At 35.9% G+C, this 20070-nt stretch overlaps 1 protein-coding gene across 7 annotated transcripts in view; it reads right to left on the bottom strand.

Annotated features, from left to right (window-relative positions):
• Positions 1 to 11069: 11069 nt before the first annotated feature.
• Positions 11070 to 20070, bottom strand: part of KYAT3 (kynurenine aminotransferase 3) — a 52053-nt gene continuing 43052 nt past the window's right edge. For 6 of the 7 annotated variants that reach the window (XM_074266299.1, XM_074266301.1, XM_074266303.1 and 3 more), the window contains 3 exons: positions 19061 to 19134; positions 11900 to 11983; positions 11070 to 11233 (listed from right to left, as the gene is read on the bottom strand). In XM_074266299.1, the coding sequence (XP_074122400.1) occupies positions 11174 to 11233; positions 11900 to 11983; positions 19061 to 19134 (218 nt within the window). In that variant the 3' untranslated portion in view covers positions 11070 to 11173. The remainder of the gene's footprint in view (positions 11234 to 11899; positions 11984 to 19060; positions 19135 to 20070) is intronic. The other variant, XM_074266300.1, reaches the window with a different exon arrangement.

Here is a 20070-nt window from a genome sequence, read left to right as displayed (position 1 = left end):
CAGATACTTAGTAGCTATGTGATCCTGAGCAAGTCACTGAACTTTGTTTGCCTTAGTTTCCTCATCTGTAAAATGAGCTGGAGAAGGAAATGGCAAATCTCTATAGTATCTTTGCTAAGTAAACCTCAAATGGGATCATGAAAAGACACCATCATATTAATATGCCAGACACAGAATGGCTTTTCAGTTTTCTTTTATGGGTTGTCTTTTCTATTAGATTGTAAGCTCTTTGAGGGAAGGAAATATCTTTTTCTTTGTATTCCCAGCACAAGTAAGAAGCCCTTAATACTCACTTTTTGACTGACAAAAAATAGGGTCTCTGCCCTGCTGTTCTAATGGAGGAAAGGATATGGAAAGAACTATGTGCATATATAGAGTGTAAATGGACAGTCATCTTAGAGGGAAGGTAGCAAAAATATGGTGGCCAGGCCTCCCAAAAAAGGCAGGATTTGAATTGAGTCTTAAAGAAATCCAGGAGCCAGATTGAGGGATTAATTACATTAATTTGTATAAATGGCTGAAAAATTGTGATTTTTAACATTCTGGCCCCCCTTTTCAACCACCTTGACAACATCACTGCAGAGCGGAGCCATATCGAGGAAGAGGCAATGGGGACCCAAGATGGGAGGTTTAATGTCCCCCAGGGGCACATTCCCTCTCCCTTCTCACTTGGACATTTGCAGCTTTCTCCTGGATCCTGGCCTCTCCCCAGTCTGATTCATACCAAGACTCTTCTTTCCCTTCAATGTAGGAGAAACATTGTGGCCTTGGAGGGTGCACTTTTCCTCTGATTCTGCAGCTGTGATTGAGGGTATTCTCTTAGAACCCCTTTTCCTGTCTTCCTACCTCAGGTATTCAAGTGCAGGCAGCTAGGTGTACAAGGCATACAGAACTGGACTTCGAGTCAGAAAGGCCTGAGTTTAATCAAATCTAGCCTCAGTCACTTATTAGTTCTGTGATCCTCGGCAAGAGACATGACTTCTGTCTGCCTCTGTTTCCCCAACTATAACACGGAGTTCATTATCCTACTTACCTCTTAAGATTATGGTGAGAATTCAATGAATATTTGTAACTTAGAAATTAGTGTCAAGCACACAGTAAGTGCTTTAAAAATGCTTGTTCCTATCCCTTTCCTCTTCCCCTTCTCTTTCTGAGCTTCAAAGCAGTATCCTGGTCTTTGATCATACCAACCTTGTGATCTCAAGGGTGACCTTCCTCTCCCAAGCTAGCTCCAAGCCAGGAAAGCCTCTATTTTCTCAGAGCAGTGATCCAAGAAGGGCTTTCTGTTCTTCTAAAACATATCAACTGGTGCACAACATTTGCTGTATCAGCCACATCACTACATACAAGATAAGTGATACAAAAGAGGACGGCAATTCATTTGAAAACAATCTCAGGGTTTTGGTGGACTGCAAGTTTAATATAACTTAACAGCTAAGAAAGAAAATGCTATCTCAAGTACTGGGAAGAGTCACAGCATTATAGAAGTACATAAGTGAAAATTCTATTTTTCTTTGCCCTGGTGGATTACATCTGCTATGTTGTATCCACTTCAGGATACCGCTAATCCCTTTAGTTTAGTGGTTCTTGAACATGGCATCCCAGAACTTTTGTTTTCAATTTTAACAAACTTATTCTAATGTGATCTATGCCAAATGCACCAAAAGTTGGGGTTTGGTCATGTGAAGAATTCACAGTAGCCGTTCTCTTTGGCAAAAGGTAGATTTATTTAGAGGAGTGGGTTAGAGGCAAAATGAAGGGATGTTATAGACACCAGGAATGGTAAATATGAAAGAGATGGGAGAGCATATGGAAAATGGATTCTTCAGTGGAACTCATGATTATCCAGTAGAAAGGGAGCACCCTGTGAGGTTGGAGCATGTCCTCAGGATTTAAGCTAAATCCTGAAAGGACTTAGCTCCCCTGAAAGAGTTAGCTGTAAGGAGGAGAAGTGGGGTTGGGAATATAGCAGAGTTAGGGGAGATACCACGGCGCATGGGGGAAATGGAAAGGGAAAGACACCATGAGACAGATGGCTTGGCTGACTGAGCCAAAGGAAGGCAGTGAGTATGGCATAGTTGTAAGTAGATTTATAGGAAAAATTTCACCTCAGGGACATGACTGGGATTTCTGACATGACATGGTAAGGCGAGGCTGCCCAAGACCCCCATGCAGAGTGAGCCTTGAGGGCGTGACATAACTTGTATTTTAGACTGGATGACTTTTCCAAAGGGCAGGGTCATGGAACTAAACTGATCTCTTATCAGAGCCTTCACTTTGCTAGTCTTAGGGATCAATTCCATCAAAGCTCCAATTTCTCTATGACAACCACACCCACCATTCAGAACCTTAGCAGTAGGAAGTTGATTTCTTGAATCCTTTGAAAACATAATATTTATCCCAACTTAATGTAGCTGAAGTTTTTTCTGTCCAGTCCAATCACTAGTGACCTCTTTCCTCTGAACTCAGAAAAAACTTCAGGGAGGAGGTGGCCTTTGACCTTAGTTTGGAGATTTGAAACCAAAGTGTCAGCTTTGTTATTCAATCATTTTTCAGTCCTACCTGACTCTTCATGACCCATTTGGGGTTTTCTTGGCAAAGAGCATTGAATGGTTGGTCATTTCCTTCTCCAGCTCATTTTACAGATGAGGAAACTGAGGTAAACAGGATAAAGTGATTTATCCATGGTCACATAGCTGGTGTCTGAGGCTAGATTTGAATGCAGGAAGATGAGTCTTCCTGGCACCATGCCTGTCTCTCTATCCCACTGTGCCTCTAATGACCTGACTTAAGGAGTGGCCTGAAGTTAAATATGTGTGTTTATTTTTTTAAATTAATGATGCCAGACAAGTAGCTCCTTCCACATTGCCTTCACTGTCCTAGTACAGGTAGCACATCTCTGTAGTTCTTTATGTTCAGGTACTCTACCATAACTATTATCATTATCAGCTGATTGAGAATGTAAACTTCTTGAGAAACATTCCCCCCTCTCTCCCTTCTTCTTTCCTTCCTCCTTGTCCCCTTTTCTCCTATCTTTCCTTCTTTCCTCCCTTCTATTCCCTTTCCCTCCTTTGTCCACCCCCTTCTCCTCCCCTCTCCTCCTTTACCCTCTCCTCCCCTCCCTTGTCCTTCCCTTCCTTTCCTTTCTTTACCCTCCACTCCATTCCCTTCTCCTTCCTTCCTCTTTTTTCCCTTCTCTTCTTTCCTTTCATCTGACACACAGTAGGCTTTTAACAAATACTTGTTTAATTGAATTAAATTGAAGCAAGAAAGGCTTCTTTAAAGTAATCTTGAGACAAACAGCTCCCAAACACTCAACCATTGAGAGAGTCACAATTCAATTATCGAAAGTTACTTTTGTTTTGTTGGTAGACTTTTGGGGTAAGGAGGAGAGAAATGAAACAAATGTACTATTAAATTTCAGCTTTAAAAAAATTACATCTACAGGGGGCTCAGCATGTCAGAAACCCTCCACTGATTTTAATGTCATTCTTCTCTGGCATTCCATCTCAAAATTCAGAATAAAAGCAATATAGAATCAGTGAAGCTTTTCTCGAGCATCTGTCTTGACCCAGGTCTCTGATAGAAACACTGCAGCTAACTCAGTGGTACATTACCATTACATCCCCACTGTTAGAATATCTATGGGTCATCATTTTTATTCTTTTCAGTAGCCTTGAAATCTGGCTGTGGACGCACCTTATTATCTCTGGGCAAGAAAGGTTAGTTATTGCTTTCTGAAGCTTAGTTATTCAGACTTCTGAAAATTGGAGAGATATTTTTTGGACTGTTTTTAAAAAAAATCTCCAAGGTCTGTGTGTTCCTTTCAGCATATACTGCAGGTCCTGGGAATCTCCCCCAAGCAACAAATGTTCTCCTAAGTCCAGTGAAATCAATCACAAATCTCTACACTCAAAGTGGCTGGAAATTTTTTTTTGTCCCTTTCAAGTCTCTATAAATGATTTCCTACCTGAGTCGGATATTATGAGCTGCATTTCAGCCTAACGAGGATTTTGCTTTCTTTCAAACAGTTAGAAAGCTCTATGGGACACTGAATTTTGGACTACTTTGACTTGTGGGTATCAAAGGAATTGAGATCCATTACTGAACTTGCTTCTCTTGAAGCAAATCAGTACCTTATTCCCATAGAGTTGATTAGGAAGCTAAAGAAAGAGGTTAAATAGCTTGTATGAGGTCATGCTGGGCATCGGTCAAGAGCTCCTGACAACTATTTTTAGTACCCCTGTCACCGGCCTAGTTTGTGTCCTCATTACCTCCTGGCTAGGCTATTGTTAATGCCTCCTAACTGGTTTCTCTGGCTCTGAACCCTGTCTTCTCCAAACTACTCTACATACCACTGCCAGAGTGTGCACACTTCCTCTCTCCCTTTTTCCTTTCTTTCTCCTTCTCCACTTCTCTCCTGCCTTCCCTTCTTTTCTCCCTTCTATTCCCTTTCCCTTGTTTGTCCTCCCCCTTTCCCTTCTCCTCTCCTCTCCTTCTTACCCCCTTATTTTTTCCTTTCATTCCTTTCTTTATCCTTCACTCCATTCCTTTCTCCTTCCTTCCTCTCTTTTCCTTTCTCTCCTTTCATCTAACACAGTAGGCTTTTAACAACTACTTGTCTAATTGAATTAAATTGAAGCAAGAAAGGCTTCTTTCCTTTCTCACTCCAAAACCTTCTGGGTGCCTCACTGAGTACCAGATAAAATGCAAATAGAAGGCCTAGTAATCATATAGTTGGGTCAAAAGATATACACAATTTGGTAATGTTTGGAGTATGGCTCCAAATTGCTCTCCACAATGACTATTCCAGCTTTTAGGTGTATCAAGGTTATCTGTTTTGACATAGTTATTTGTTATTTGTTTTGGCAGAGTTTCAGAGTTGCTTCCCTTTATTTTCTCTAAATATTAGCAATTTATGATAGCGTGTCAGCATGTTAACATTCTATAGCTGGGTAGTACCCTAGGTTGACTTCTTAAGTGGAAGACCTTTGAGGAAATCTCCAGTCAGAGGAGGGATGTACTCCGAGGGGAAAGGCTTATGAGGAGACGTGAGCTTCATTTTGCAGGAAGATGACTTTCTAGGGATGATAATGAAGTTCAAGAGAGCGGCCAGGTGGGAAAATGGTGGTCTTGATAGTTTCAAATATTTTACATATTCCCTAGGTATTGCGAATTATTTTCTCTTTCTCTCTTTCCATGCTGGTGTTTATTGGGTATATCAAAAAATATTGAAGATAATGTGGATTTGTTTTCTAACCTGCAAATTTGGTGAATTTATTGTTTTAATTTTTAAAAATTGACTCTTTTTGGTTCTCAAGGCACATTCCCCACCCTATTGCACTCCTCTGGGCGTCATTATATATTCCTTTTCCTGAAAGATCACATTAACCCTAAGCAGTACCCTCAGCCCCTGGAGTCCCTCCTTCCTGATTGGAGAGAGTCAAGGATGGAGCAAACTGAAATCTAAATGAATATCCAGGATCAGTCAAGAAATTCCCACATTAATGAGATCCAGGGACTAATTTTTTTCTCCTTTACATCCCTAGCACTTGGCACAGTGCCTGGCACACAGTAACCTCTTATTAATAGACTGATTACACCATCATATTATTTAGAAAAGGGATAATTTTGTTCCTTTCTTGCTAAAGCTTGTTCTCTCAATTTTTTTCCATATCTTACTATTTTTAGCTTTACTAATAGTCACAATAGACATTCTTGCTTCACTCCTGGTCTTACTAGAAAGGACTCTAATTTAGTCCTGCTTTAGTTGTAGCATATAATCTTTGTGATATGCTGTTGTAGTCTCTTTGCTAATATATCATTTAAAATTTTCACATCAGTGATCATTAATCAAGTCAACAAGCATTTATTTAGCTTATTATGTGCAAAGAACTATGCTAAATATATAAATAGAAGCAAATGGGATACAAATAGAAACAGAAAGACACCACCTTCTAGAAACTTATGTGCCAACAGGGAAAACAACACATAAAAAGAAGTTAAAAACTGTTGTTGGGAGGAGTGAATTCAAGAAGTACCCTGGGGAAGAATCAAGATTGGGGCTCAGAGAATGAAGGATGCTTTCAGAAGGAAGTTTTCCTTCTCTAATTTGAGCCTATTTCAGTATCAAGATTGTATTTGCCATAGAATTATGTGGAACCCCTTCTTTTGCCAATTTTTCAAATAGTTTGTGTAATATTGGAATAGATTATTCTTTGAATGTTTGAATTTACTTCTACATTTCTCTACTTGAGTTATTTTTTCCTTTGTCAGTTCATTTAAGGTTTATTAAATTTCTTCCTCTGAAATTAGGTTATTTCCTGATTTAGTAATGAATATTTTGTTTCATATCCATTTCTAGGATTTCATCAGTGGGGAAGTTTATTGAGGCTCAGAGAAGCAGAAACATTAGCTAGAAATCTTGGGGTCTGGGACAGCTCGTCTGGAAAGAAAGGTGTCCTAATACTGAGGACCAGCTGCTGTTGGGAAGTGGCTTTAGATAATGTAGCTGGAAGGAAACATGCTCAGGCTGCAACAAAGTCCCAGGAGGAGGGAGGGAAGAGAATAAGAATTTTTATATATATATATATATATATATATATATATATATATATATATATATATATATATATATATATATATATATATATATATTTTATAATATTATCCCTTGTATTCATTTTTCCAAATTACCCCCCCTCCCTCTATTCCCTCCCCCCGACGACAGGCAATACCATACATTTTACATGTGTTACAATATAGTCTAAGTACAATACATGTGTGTGAATATCATTTTCTTGTTGCACAATAAACATTAGAATCTGAAGGTACATGCAACCTGGGCAGACAGATATTAGTGCTAACAATTTACATTCCCCTCCCAGTGTTTCTTCTCTGGGTGTATCTACCTCTGTCCATCATTGATCAACTGGAAGTGAGTTGGATCTTCTTTATGTTGAAGATTTCCACTTCCATCAGAATACATCCTCATACAGTATTGTTGTTGAAGTGTACAGTGATCTTCTGGTTCTGCTCATTTCACTCAGCATCAGTTCATGTAAGTCTCTCCAAGCCTCTCTATATTCCTCCTGCTGGTCATTTCTTACAGAGCAATAGTAATTCCATAACCTTCATATACCATAATTTACCCAACCATTCTCCAACTGATGGACATCCATTCATCTTCCAGTTTCTAGCTACAACAAAAAGAGCTGCCACAAACATTTTGGCACATATATGAGAGAATAAGAATTTAGTAAGCTCCTACTGTGTGCTTAATAGTAAATTGAGCGATTGATGCAACAAGATGATTCCCTCTTACAATATGAAGTTTAGAAGGGGGAAATTATAAGGAGAACAATTTGATTTCATTAAGCTCATTAAAATTGGATGATTCATCTGGAGAGCTGGGTAGGGGGAGAGTTGGCAGGTCAAGTTCATAAATTTGGCTATGTCTTTTTAAATAAGGAAATACGGGAAAGATGAGATGAATATGGAATTGTGTGAGATTATGGATATGAGCAAGTAGATGGTGTGTATGTATATGTAAGTGTAGAATGAGGTGCCTCACTTTACTCTAGTTCCCTAGTTGGGAATTGTGCAAATTAATTAAATAAGATAATGTTTGTAAAGTACCTTGCAAACTTTCAAGGACATTTGAGATATTATTGACCTTTGCAGAGCCATAACTAAGACTAACACACAGTCAGCTAGGTCAGGTTGAGAACCTTCTCTCTGCCACGGGCCATTTGTGGCCTATGCAAAATGACCAACTTATTGGACTCAAGCAGCGTGAGCTGGTTGCACCCTATTCAGCTCATCCTCGCCTGCAGTTGCCTTGGTAAATGATTTTTCAGACTTTATATGGTCCATGGACTGACCATTCTCCATCTCTGAGGCTGTTGATGTCATAAGGTACAAATGCAGAGTCTGGAGTCAGGAAGATCTGAGTTCAAATTTCATCACAGATGCTTATTAGCTCCGTGATTCTAGGCAGATCATGTAAACTCTATGTGCCTCAGTTTCCTCATTTGTAAAATGAGAATAATAGCACCTATGTCTCAGGGTTGTTGTAAGGCTTAAATAAGTTTTGTGAAGTGCTTAGCATAGTGCCTGGCATACAGTAGGTGCTATATAAATGTTAACAATGAGATGATGATGATGTCAGGCACTGTGGTGGGTACTGAGCGGATAAAGACAAAAATAAAAGTCGTTTTCTTCAAGAAATTTGTATATTATCAGAGACCAGACCAAAATGGTAAGACTGAAGGAAACAAAAAGGACACCCTGGGGTTCTCTCTGGGGAGGGAGAAGGGCTTGGGAACTGAGTTGTGGTCCTAGCAGGAGGACAGCTGGAGGCAGGGAATCTCCAAAGCTGATTTCCAAGGAAGGCAGCATGATACAGACTGGACATCAGGATTTGGAGTCAGAAGCCTGATTTCGAATCTCAGGGCTGCCACTTGCTGGGATCTTGGTAAGTTGCTAACCTCTTTAGCTCAGGTCCACTTTGCAGACCTCTAAAATGAGGTTGGCAAAGTCCTTTCCAGCTCAAAATACATTATCTGTCATTGTTGAGAGGTCCCTCAGGGAAAACTAGTACTCCCCAAGATGGTGATTTTGAGTCTTTGAAGATTTATCTGTATGTGAGGTACACAAATTTCCCTCTTTTTGCCTTTTGTAATGGCATGGACAATGTATTTACAAGACTACTGGGGATCCGTAAATGCTTTTTTCCCCCTCAGGATTCTGGGTTGGGACTCTGAGCTATTAAGTAGAGAAACAGCTCCCCAAGGTGGCAGAACTCTTTGTGCCAAAGGACTCCCCATTTCAAAGATTGCATCAAGTTTTAGGTTGATGGGATATTGAGGTATCCCATTCAAAATCTCTTAAGACCCAGGTAAATTAACTTTTTCATTTACTTCTAATAATTGCACTCTTACAGAAGTTAATTCTTAAAAAAGGTTTATTTCTCTTTAATCAATGAAAATCTGCCTTCTCTCCTACCTTCTTCCCCATTTTTCCAACCACACTCTTAGAAAAACAAAATCCTAGTCACAGACACATATAAATAAGCAAAGCAAAATTCCCAAATGGCTGTGTTCAAAAAATGTTTTAATCTGTATCCTGATTCTATTCTCTCTCAAGAAGTGGGTAGCCTGTTTCATCACAAATCCTTGATTATAGTTGAGCCTTTTGAAATGGAGAAATGTAGACAAATAACTCCTTTTAGTTATTTCTCCCTTTTCCTCTAGGTTACTACTAGCATTTTTAAAGGCATTATTGGATGGCTTGAGTTTTAATAACTATGATTCAACCAACTATTAAATCCCTCTTATGCTACATGCTAGAGTTTAGCTAACACAGTCTCTGGAGAAAAAGCAAAGATTTGGATAACAAATTTAAAATCCCTTTGTGTGATAGGATCTATTATATAGTCTCTATTGGTTGGTGTCATATCTTTCAAAGCTCCAACAAAGGTTTTAAAGATTGCTTTTAAAAAAGCTAATCTGAACAATATTAGCAGTTGAAATAAATTTAGAAAAATATTTAGAAGTCTGAACTTCAAGCCAATTTTTGTTATTGAAAGTCATTGCCTATACCCATGGACTAAAAAGTTCAAATGATCAGTTCTGAAGCATGAAGACTGGGAAGATAAACATATGTAATGATACTTCTGCCAACAGACATTTCTAATTTCCTTTTACTTGCCCTCCTCCCATCAGGATTCTGATTAAAATTATCTACTTCCAAAATTACCAGAATACATAAAATCAGAAATTATTACCAGATCAAGTGAAAGTTTCCTTTAGCCTTAGATAATTCAATAGGGAGACAACCCACTAAACTAAGAGATTGGGCTTCATTTCATTGCTGCTGAGAGAGGATACATTTAATTAGCTAATCATCCCAATTAGACAGGAAGTTCACCTGCTGACAAACAGCAATCTTGGGATCGCTTAGAATAAATTGTAGAAATAATTGGCTCTCCAATCAATATTAATCTCATCATGCTATACAGCTGCTGCCGTTTCTTCCAGATAAGATATGGTGCTATTTTCTATGTTATCTAACCTGTTTGATGGCAAAATTTTTTAGCTAAGAAGTCAAAGTATAATGTTTCTCTAAGTTGTCATCCTTTATGAACTATAAAACTCTTATAACTAATTTTTATCTTTTAGGGAATATACATGAATTATTATAGAATTTACTTAAAATTGATTTTAGCTTTTTTTCCCCTATTTTCCCAAAACTTCTATCTTTCAAAATCTATTTCAAGGTTCAAAGACTAGAACTCTGAGCTTTTCTGCTCAAAAATTTACAAAAAGAATCTTGAAATTTTGTTTAAATGAATTTAAGAAACATATTACATTTTTTGATTTATGCATCTTATAAAATATTGGAAATTCATTTACTCTGAAAACTGTAGAAGATAGCTTCAAATAATTTTTAGAAAATAAGTTAAAAAGACTAAGATTGTACTTTAAGTTTCTCTGATTTACCAAGAATTAAGCCCCTACTATATATATATAGAGTCCTGTTCCAGGTTCCTGACTCTAAATTCGTATTGGTTAAGCATGGGAACAAGTGCTGTTAAATAACCAAATTTGTAAAGTGACTATGAAAGGAAAATGACTGTTTTGTTAGCATATGGTAAATGTTCCTAGGAAAATCCTTAATTTTCCTCTTCCATACTGAAAAATTTCACATATAAAATAGCAAGGAAGAATAACTTTATATGAAGTATCCTAATGTATAAAATAACATATATAGCATTCTACAAATAATAAAATTATATAAAATATCTAATATTTTAGATCTGATACTTTGGGGAAGAAAAATGTAGTTAATACATAGTATAAAGAATGTATAGAGAATATGAAGAAGTTTAGGAATAATTTAGCTCCAACTGTTGGTTCTGTTTCAAGATTTGCCTGGAATTCTGACATGCAGCTATTTGCAGTTTTTTCCAATTTTTCTTGCACCCAACATTCAACATTTTAAAATATTTCTAATAATTTTCCTTTAAAGTTCCCACAATAAATGAGTGTCTTCTAACATTCAAAAAGTTGTATTATTTGTACTAAAAGATTTATTTTTCAGTTTCCAGCAGGTGGCAGCAACTTCATTTTGTCAAATCACAAAAGCCACACAAGTGGTAGGATGGCAAAAATTAAGATTTCTTTGTCCAGTTCTTGATGATCTTCTCGAAAGCATCCAGGGTACTGTCTTGCTGCAAATTAAGAATATAATTGTTACAAAAATTTCTAACACTTATAATTTAACAAGTATTTAACCCCAGGAATAGAGGGACTGATAGGTTAAAAAAAATTGCTACAGACACCATTCCTTGTTATTTCAGGAACTTACAGCCTACTTCAATAACTAACAATGCACTAAGTGCTAGGCAAAAGATGGCTTGATCATTGTCAAAGAACTTCAGTCTTCATGGAGGAGGAAGGGTTTGAAAACTGTGAAGGAAGATGAAGACTTTTTAGGTGGGAGGGAGGGAGATGGTGCTCTAGACTTTGTAAGATCAGCAGAAAGTTTTGGGGATGTGTATGATGTGTTTGAGTTACAAGCATCCCCAGAACAGAACATCCCTCAAGGCCTGGAGCCAACAGCCATCGTATTTCTGGGAAATGGCCAGTTAAGGATTCCCTGAACACCTTCCTGACTTGTCTGCCAACAATTTTATGGCCGTCTTCCCCCATTAGACTCTAAGGTCCTTGAGGGCTGGGGCTATCTGTCTTTTTGCTTGTGTTTGTATTCTCAGAGTTTGGTTTTGCTTGTCTATCTGTCTGTCCTGCCCAGTTTCTGTGTCTGTGTCTGTGTCTGTCTGTGTCCCCCGCCTCTCTGACACCAAAGTAAATTCTGTGATTCACTAATGTAAACTTACTTTAATGAAGCAAAAACGTACATATTTCTCAAACTCTTTTTTGTACTTGCTACAGAATGCTGTAACAGGAATGGCTGATAGTTTCTGAAGAAAATAAAACATAAAAATGTATAATAAACTATAAGATGTTAACATTGGCTTAAGCTTAATACTCTTATTTTATTAACTATTTACATTAGAAACAAATTGATTTTAGATAGACAAAATAGTTTTGTCATTTTTCTAATTACATGTAAAAACATTTTAAAATTCTTTTTTAGAATTTTTGATTTTCAAATTCTTTTCCTCTCCTACCCCCTTACTGAGAAACAATTATATATATATATATATATATATATATGCTATACATGTGCAATCATGCATAACATATTTCCATATTAATTACATTGTGAAAGAAAACAAAGCTCTCCCTCCCCCCAAAAAAACAAAACAAAACAAAAAATAAATAAAGGATACTTCAATCTACAGATTTTAACAGTTTTCCTCTGGATATGGATAGCATTTGTTTTTTATCATAAGTCTTTTGGAATTGTTTTGGATCATTGTGTTGCTCAGAATAACTAGGTCATTCACAGTCAATCATTGTACAATATTGCTGTTACTGTGTAAAATGTTCTCCTGGTTCTACTCACTTCACTTTGCATCAGTTCATGTAAGTCTTTCCAGATTTTTTTGAGAGTATCCTGCTCATTATTTCTTATTTTTAAAATTTTTCTGTTTATTTAAAAAAAAAAGCAGAATAGAAAAAAGAAAGATAGAAAAGGAAAACAAAACAAAACAGAACAGAACATTTGTCATGTGCCCAGCAGAACATCAGGGAGGATTCAAAATATATAATAATAAATTTCCAGTTCAAGAAAGGATATATAATAGTAGAAGAAATTATATTCATGAATGTCCATCTTTTCTTTGCTTTCTTGTAGGTTATTATTTTGTTCCCTGCTGTGTACTTTTTTTACTTTATTCTTTTTTCCTCCTTTCATCCCTCCCACCTTTCCCCCAAGCAGGCTATAGTTAAGCACAGATATATTTTTACATATATATAAATTTATATGTATACATATACATTCATACTATCCATATACTCACAATACACATATATACACACATACAGAGCTATATGCATACATATCTATATATACTTATTACAAACACATATATATAAACACATGTATTTACCCATATGTAAATGTGCATCTAAAACAATATTAGTATGGCTGACATATAATATAGATTTCTTTCTTGATTGAATCTTTAAGTTTGATTTTGTCTAAGATCAATGATGATTTTGTCTAAGATCAATGATTACTAGCCGTATTTTTTTCTAATAAATTTTACTCCTGATCCTTGTTGTAGTATTTGTATATACCTCTTCTTTCCTACAGCTGTTAACTCTCCTACTTTAATTCTACTCCTTAACTTGCCTTGCTATTATTTAATCTATCACTACCTATACCCTTGTCTTCTTTCCCCATCCTTTGCTTCCCACCTCTGCTCATCCCTCCCTCATTTTTTCTTTCTCTTTTATTTTATTGGAAAAAAACCCAGAAAAACAGAAAAGGAAAATAAAACAGAATATTGTCATGTACCTAGCAGAACATCAGGGAAGATTCAAAATCTATAACCATAAATTACCAGTTCAAGAAAGGATATGCAACAGTAGAAGAAATTGTTTTCATGAGTGTCCATCTTTTCTTTGCTTCCTTGTAGGTTATCTTTTTGTTTTCTGCTGTGTACTTTTTTTACTTTATTTTTTTCCCTTTTCATTCCCCACCCCCCCAATTCCCCAAGTAGATATTTTAATATAGCAGAGATATATTTAATAAATATATATATATATATACACACATACCCCCCACATATACATACATATGCATTCACACACATTCACAGATCCACACACATATACATATATCTATAAACACATACATAGAGCTACATGTAAGTATATCTACATGTACTCAGACACATTTACATATATGCATTTACCCATATGTAAACATGCATTTACAACAATAGTAGTATGGCTGACATATAATCCAGATTTCTCTCTTGATTGAAAAAGCTTGACTGTCTAAGATCAATGACTATTAGCCGTACTTTTTTTTCTAATAAATTCTGCTCCTGACACTTGTAGTCTTTGTATATATCTTGTTCTTTTCTATTCTTGCTAACTCTCCTGCTTGAATTCTGCTCCTTAACTTGCCTTATTATTACTTAACCTTCCCACCCATGGATTTCTTCCTTGTCTTCTTCCCTCTCTACTCATCCCTCCCTATTTCTTTGATATAGATTTGAAAGGGTGCTGTACTCTTCATGGTATATATGTAGTGTTGTCTTTTTAACCTATTCCCTATGTCAGGAGTTTTTCAGACTGCAAACTCTCCTCCCTCCTCTAATGCCTCTATGTTTATTATTCCTCTGTCCTTCATTTGTAGAAATCTTTCTTTAGAACTACCCAATGGTGATATCAATATTAAACATACAGTATACATTTCCATGTAAAAAACAATTTATCCAAGTTAAGTTTCTTAAAATTAATCTTGGATATTGTCTCTTACGTGTTAAATTTTCTATTGTGTGTATGTTTGGTTGAAAAAAGTCCTGAAAATTTGCAAGCTTGTTGCATATCCATTTTTTCCAATGAATATTATGGATAATTTTGCTGGATATGATTATTTCTGGCCACAGGCCTAGTTCTTTTGATTTCTGGTATATATGATTCCAGAACCTGTAGTCTTTTATTGTGACTACTGGTAAGATCTGTACAATTCTAAGTATAGCTTCGCCGTATTTTTTGTATTGCTATTTTCTTTGTTTCTTGTAACATTTTCTCTGATCTGGGGGTTTTGAAATTTGGCTGTAATATTGCTAGTGCTTTCTACAAAATATCTCTTTGAGGTGGTGATCAGTGGATTTTCATGTTCTATCACTCCAGAACAATTTTGTATTTCTTGCATTATGGTGTCAAAGTTCCTTCTTTTGGTTGACTTTCAATTAGTCCAATTATTCTTTTATATTTTCTCTTCTTGATCTGTTCTTCAAATCTGTTTTTTTTCCAAGTGTCACATTCTGTTCTATTTTTCATTCTTTATATTCTGTTATTTCTTGGTCTCTTCCCTTTGCCCAATTCTAAATTTCAAAGAGTTTTCATTTTTAAGACTTGATATTTCCTTTTCTAATTGGTTAACTTTTTTCATAATCTTGTTTTTCTTGGATGGTTTTTATTTTTAATTTTCTTAATTTTTCCTTGATGTCTCTCATTTGACTTTTAAATTCTTTTTTGAGCTCTATAAATTCTCTCTGGGCAAGGAGCTATTTAACATTACTCTTTGGGATAGAAGAAGCTTTTTTTACTTTGATGTCCTCTGAAGATGAACCCCTGCCTTCCCTATTGCCATAGTAAGTTTCTATGGTTACTTTCTTTGCCAGTTCATTATTATTATTATTATTATTATTAATGATAATTGTTAGTGTGTAAGCACCTCTAATTCTGAGATGGTATCTCTTGCTTCACTTCAACTCTCTCCTCTGACCCGGAACCCCAAACCAATGACTCCCTTCCTGCTCCACTGCCCTTGTACTCCTGGTGTGCTCATTCCTTCTTGTCCAGGTCCTTTGTCTCTGCAGCACAGCTGGGCCTGGTGTTCCCAATCAGCACAGGGTCTCTCAGTCTGCCCCAACTCAGACAAAAGTAGCCTTTCCTGGAGGTGAAAGTTTCTGTGCTTTCTGCTGAGGATCCAGCCACACTACTCAACCTGCCCTAAGGTTCCTGCTTAGTGTTCTTGTGGAGGTAGCCTGGAGGGGTTTGTGCTTCACACTGGCTAATTCCCTGATGCCAGTCTGTCTTCTGATCTTCTAGTGTTGAAAGATCTGTTCTTCCTCAAGTTGTTCTTGTTTTTTCACCAGACTGGGCTCATCCTGAGGAACAAATTTCTTCTGTTTGTGGGAGAAATCTGGAGAGCTTGAAATTTACTGACCTATGCCGCCATCTTCCTAGAATTCTCCCCTCATTATTTCTTATAACAATAGTAATCCATCACAGCCACAGACCACAATTTGCTTAACCATTCCCCAGTTGATGGACATCCCCTCAATTTCCAGATCTATGTCACCACAAAAAGAGTTGCTACAAATATCATTGCTGAACTCCTACCCAAACTCCTTAAAATTTTTTTCTTTGGAATTTATACCTAGGAGTAATAATACGTAGTATTGTTAGGTCAAAGGATATGTATGCACTGTTTTATGGCCCTTTAAGTATAACTCCAACTTGCTCTGCAGAATGGTTAAATCAGTTCACAACTCTATCAACCAAGCAATAGAGTTTTAATTTTCCTACATTTCCTCATAACATTTGCCATTTTCCTTTTCTTTTATCCAATATAGGTTTTTTTAATTTGGATGTTTTTAATCAATAGTGATTGAAAACTTGTTTTCATATGACTACAGATAAATTTTGATTTCTTCTGAAAACTGCACACATAACTTTTGATTTTATCAAATGGGGAATGATTTGTATTCTTATAAATCTGATTCAGTTCTCTATATATTTGAGCAATGAGCAATTATCAGAGACATTTACTGTAAATTTTTTCTGACAGTTATTACTGTGTATTTCCCCCCCCCATCCTATTTCTCCTCATTTATTCTCTCTTTTCCCCCAATTTGCCTTCAAAAGAGTTTAATTCTGGCTATAATCTCCTCCAATCCATCCTCCATTTTATTAGCTTCTTCTTACTTTGTCTTATCTCTTTCCCCTACTATTTCCCTGAGGGGTAAGATAAATATACCCAAGTGGATTGTGCAGGTTTTCCCCTCTTTGAACCAATTCAGTTGAGAATAAGCTTTAAGGATTGACTTCCATCTCTTCTCCCTCAGTGTTCCCTTTCCCTGTAAAGTATCTTTTTTATAAGATAATTTCATTCCACTTTTCTCTTCCTCTTTTTCCCAATGGGATCCTCCTTCTCATTCCTTAATTTTATTTTTTTAGATATCATTCTATCATAGTCAACTCAAACCTGTGCCTTCTATCAATGTATACTCTTTCACTCTAATAATGATAAAATTCTTAGGAGTTACAAGTATTATTATTATATCATGTAGTTGAATTCCTTATGATTTATCTTTCCTCTTTACCTTTTTTATGCTTCTCCTGAGTCATATTTGAAAGTCAGATTTTCTATTTAGCTTGGCCTTTTCATCAGGAATGTTTGAAAGTCCTCTATTTCATTAAATATCCCATTTGTCCATCAGATGGATTATATTCACTTTCTTTGGGTAGGTGATTCTGGTTGCAATCCTTATTCCTTTGTCCTCGGGAACATCGTATTTCAAGCTCTCAGTTGCTTTCAGTAGAAGCTGCTAACTTTTGTATGATCCTGATTGGCTTCATGATATTTGAATAGTTTATTTCTGGCTGCTGGCAATATTTTCTTTTTTTTTTCTTTTTCTCTTTTTTTTTTCTGAGGCTGGCGTTAAATGACTTGCCAAGAGTCACACAGCTAGGAAGTGTTAAGTGTCTGAGATTTGAACTTGGGTCCTCCTGAATTCAGGGCTGGTGCTCTATCCACTGTGCCACCTAGCTGCCCCAGTGGCAATATTTTCTCATGGACTCTGGAGAACTCTAGAATTTGGCTATAATATTCCTGGGAGTTTCCATTTCAGGATTTCTTTCAAGAAGTTATCAATGGATTCTTTTAATTTCTATTTTTATTCTTTAATTCTAGAATGCCAGGGCAGTTTTCCTTGATAATTTCTTGAAAAATTATATCTAGGTTCTTTTTTTGATCATTTTGATCAGTAAGTTGAATAATTCTTAAATTATCTCTTTTCAATCTTCAATTCAATCAATTTTCAGTTCAGTTAGTTTTTCAATAAGATATTTCAGATTTTCTTCTATTTTTTCATTCTTTTGGTTTTGTTTTTTGATATTTGATGGAGTTATTAGCTTTTACTTGCCCTATTCTAATTTTTAAGGAATTACTTTTTCAGTAGTTTTTTTTTTTGATACCTTTTCCATTTGGCCAATTGTATTTTTAAGGACTTCTCTTCAGTGAATTTTTGTGCATCATTTACAATTTGAACTATTCTGTTTTATTAAGTTGTGTGTGTGTGTGTGTGTGTGTGTGTGCATGCCTCCTTTGTCAAGGTATTGACTCTTTTTTCATTATTTTCTTGCATCATTTTCATTTCTCTTTTCCATTTTCTTCTTATTTGATTAAAAATCTTTTTTTGAACTCTTCAAGGAATTTTTTGGGGGCTTGAGACCAATTTATATTTTCTTTGAGGCTCTGGATATAGAGGTTTTGACTTTATCTTCTTCTGAATTTGTTTTGATCTCCCTTGTTAAATAGTCAATTTCTATGGCCAGGTTCTTTGTTGTTTGCTTATTTTTAAAGCTTGTCTCTTGATGTATAACTTTATGTTAAAGTGGGGTTCTACTCCCTGGGTCAAAGGAGCACTGTCCCAAGTTTCAAATTTTTTGTGCTGCTGTTTTCAGAGCTAGTTTTGAGAGTGTGTAAGTTTTCAGTTCTTCCCAAGGTGGAATGATCTAAGGATAGGTATACTTACTTGGTCTTTCAACAATCAACAGCATTCTTTTCTACCTTGTAACTGAAACCAGGTTCTGCTCCACTTTGGCCACATTAACTCTACTGTGCTATGTTCTTCCTTGCCCTGGGGTTCTGACAGAGTTCTGCCCCCAGTGCCAGCACCCTTTCATTTCAAGGAAAACTTCTTCTTACCAATTGTCTGACCCCCCCCCCTCCTTAATTCTGTTTCCCTGGAGACCTGCTACTAACTTAATGGATGTGACCTGTACTGGACTGTGCTCCATTTTCACCTCAGTGAGACAAACATTTCCTCTTATCTTTCTAAGCTGTCTTGAGATGGAAAATTGTTTTACTTCTGTTCTGCTGCTCCAGAATTCATTTTAAGTCATTATTTTAGAGTTATTTTAAGATGAATATTAGAATCCCTGCCTTTATTCCACCTAGTCATTAATTTTCAAGAGGTAGAATAAAAAAGCAACATCTAAGCAATTAGCTGTGATGGTATGATAATGAAACTCCAGTCAATATTTCCATAATGTTTTACTAGTAACAAAGATTTCTTCCATTACTTTTCTAAAATAATATATTAAAGTTAATAAAGTATTACCTTATTTTTAATCATCCATTTCACAAATTTATAGTCATAACATCCATCGTCCTTCATTTCAGAGAGGTCTACATCTAAAACGAGGGGGGAAAAGTTGATTAATAAATCTAATGGAAGTCATTCCTAAGAGTTTGATTATTTTTAATAGCCACTGTATTCTTTTTTTTTTGATGTAATTAAATGTAGTTTGAAATTCTCTCAATGGAGACCAAGAGCTGGAGGGTAAAACCCATTACACCATTACTAGGAAACCATCTAGGAAGAGAAGCAAGAAGTGAGAGATACATTTTTTTTAAAGTGCTCTAATATAAATATAGTTACAAATCAGGGAGTTCTATCAACTAGTCAAACTGATTGTGTATCTAGATCAGTTGGAGCTGCTGGGTGAGAATCTTTCACATTCAAGAAATTACTTTTCATACATAATAGAAGTTTCATCTTATAAGTTCATTCATTTGGAATAATTATATCACCAAATATTCTATTCATGAACAGTCTTTGTTTTCTTAGAATGTTTAATCAGCTCTTTTTCCACCTCTACAATCTCATGTGGTCTTGACTCTCTCATCCCTAATATTCCCAGACATCTCAGTTCTTCAAGGTCTTTTTCAAGGCCTTGATCCAGGCCTTGAAAGCTTGATCCAGATGTTTCCATGAGGTTAAGTTTGAATGGTACTCTTGGTTGTTTGTTCTTGTCATCTACAATTTCTGTATTTCTTATACTCAGCTGTTTTTGAGTGACATTAGTTTACTTTCATCAATAACATACAATTATTTATAATTTTATATTTATATTTATAATATTTATAATAAACATTATAAAATAATATGAAAATATTCTCCACATTCATTAAATACTTTTTTTAAGTAGAGAAGAGTTAACTTTGAATTTATACTTGTTCCAGTGTTTCATTAAGGATTTATTTACATGTATTTTACTATGATCCTAGAAAAAAAATTAAACATCTAAATCATATAAACATTTGTTAAGTCATACAAACAATTTAGAG

This window comes from Sminthopsis crassicaudata, chromosome 4 (assembly GCF_048593235.1).
Source record: "Sminthopsis crassicaudata isolate SCR6 chromosome 4, ASM4859323v1, whole genome shotgun sequence".
Taxonomy (NCBI): domain Eukaryota; kingdom Metazoa; phylum Chordata; class Mammalia; order Dasyuromorphia; family Dasyuridae; genus Sminthopsis; species Sminthopsis crassicaudata.
Note: the sequence above shows the minus strand (reverse complement) of the source record. Positions and strands in the feature narration are given on the sequence as shown.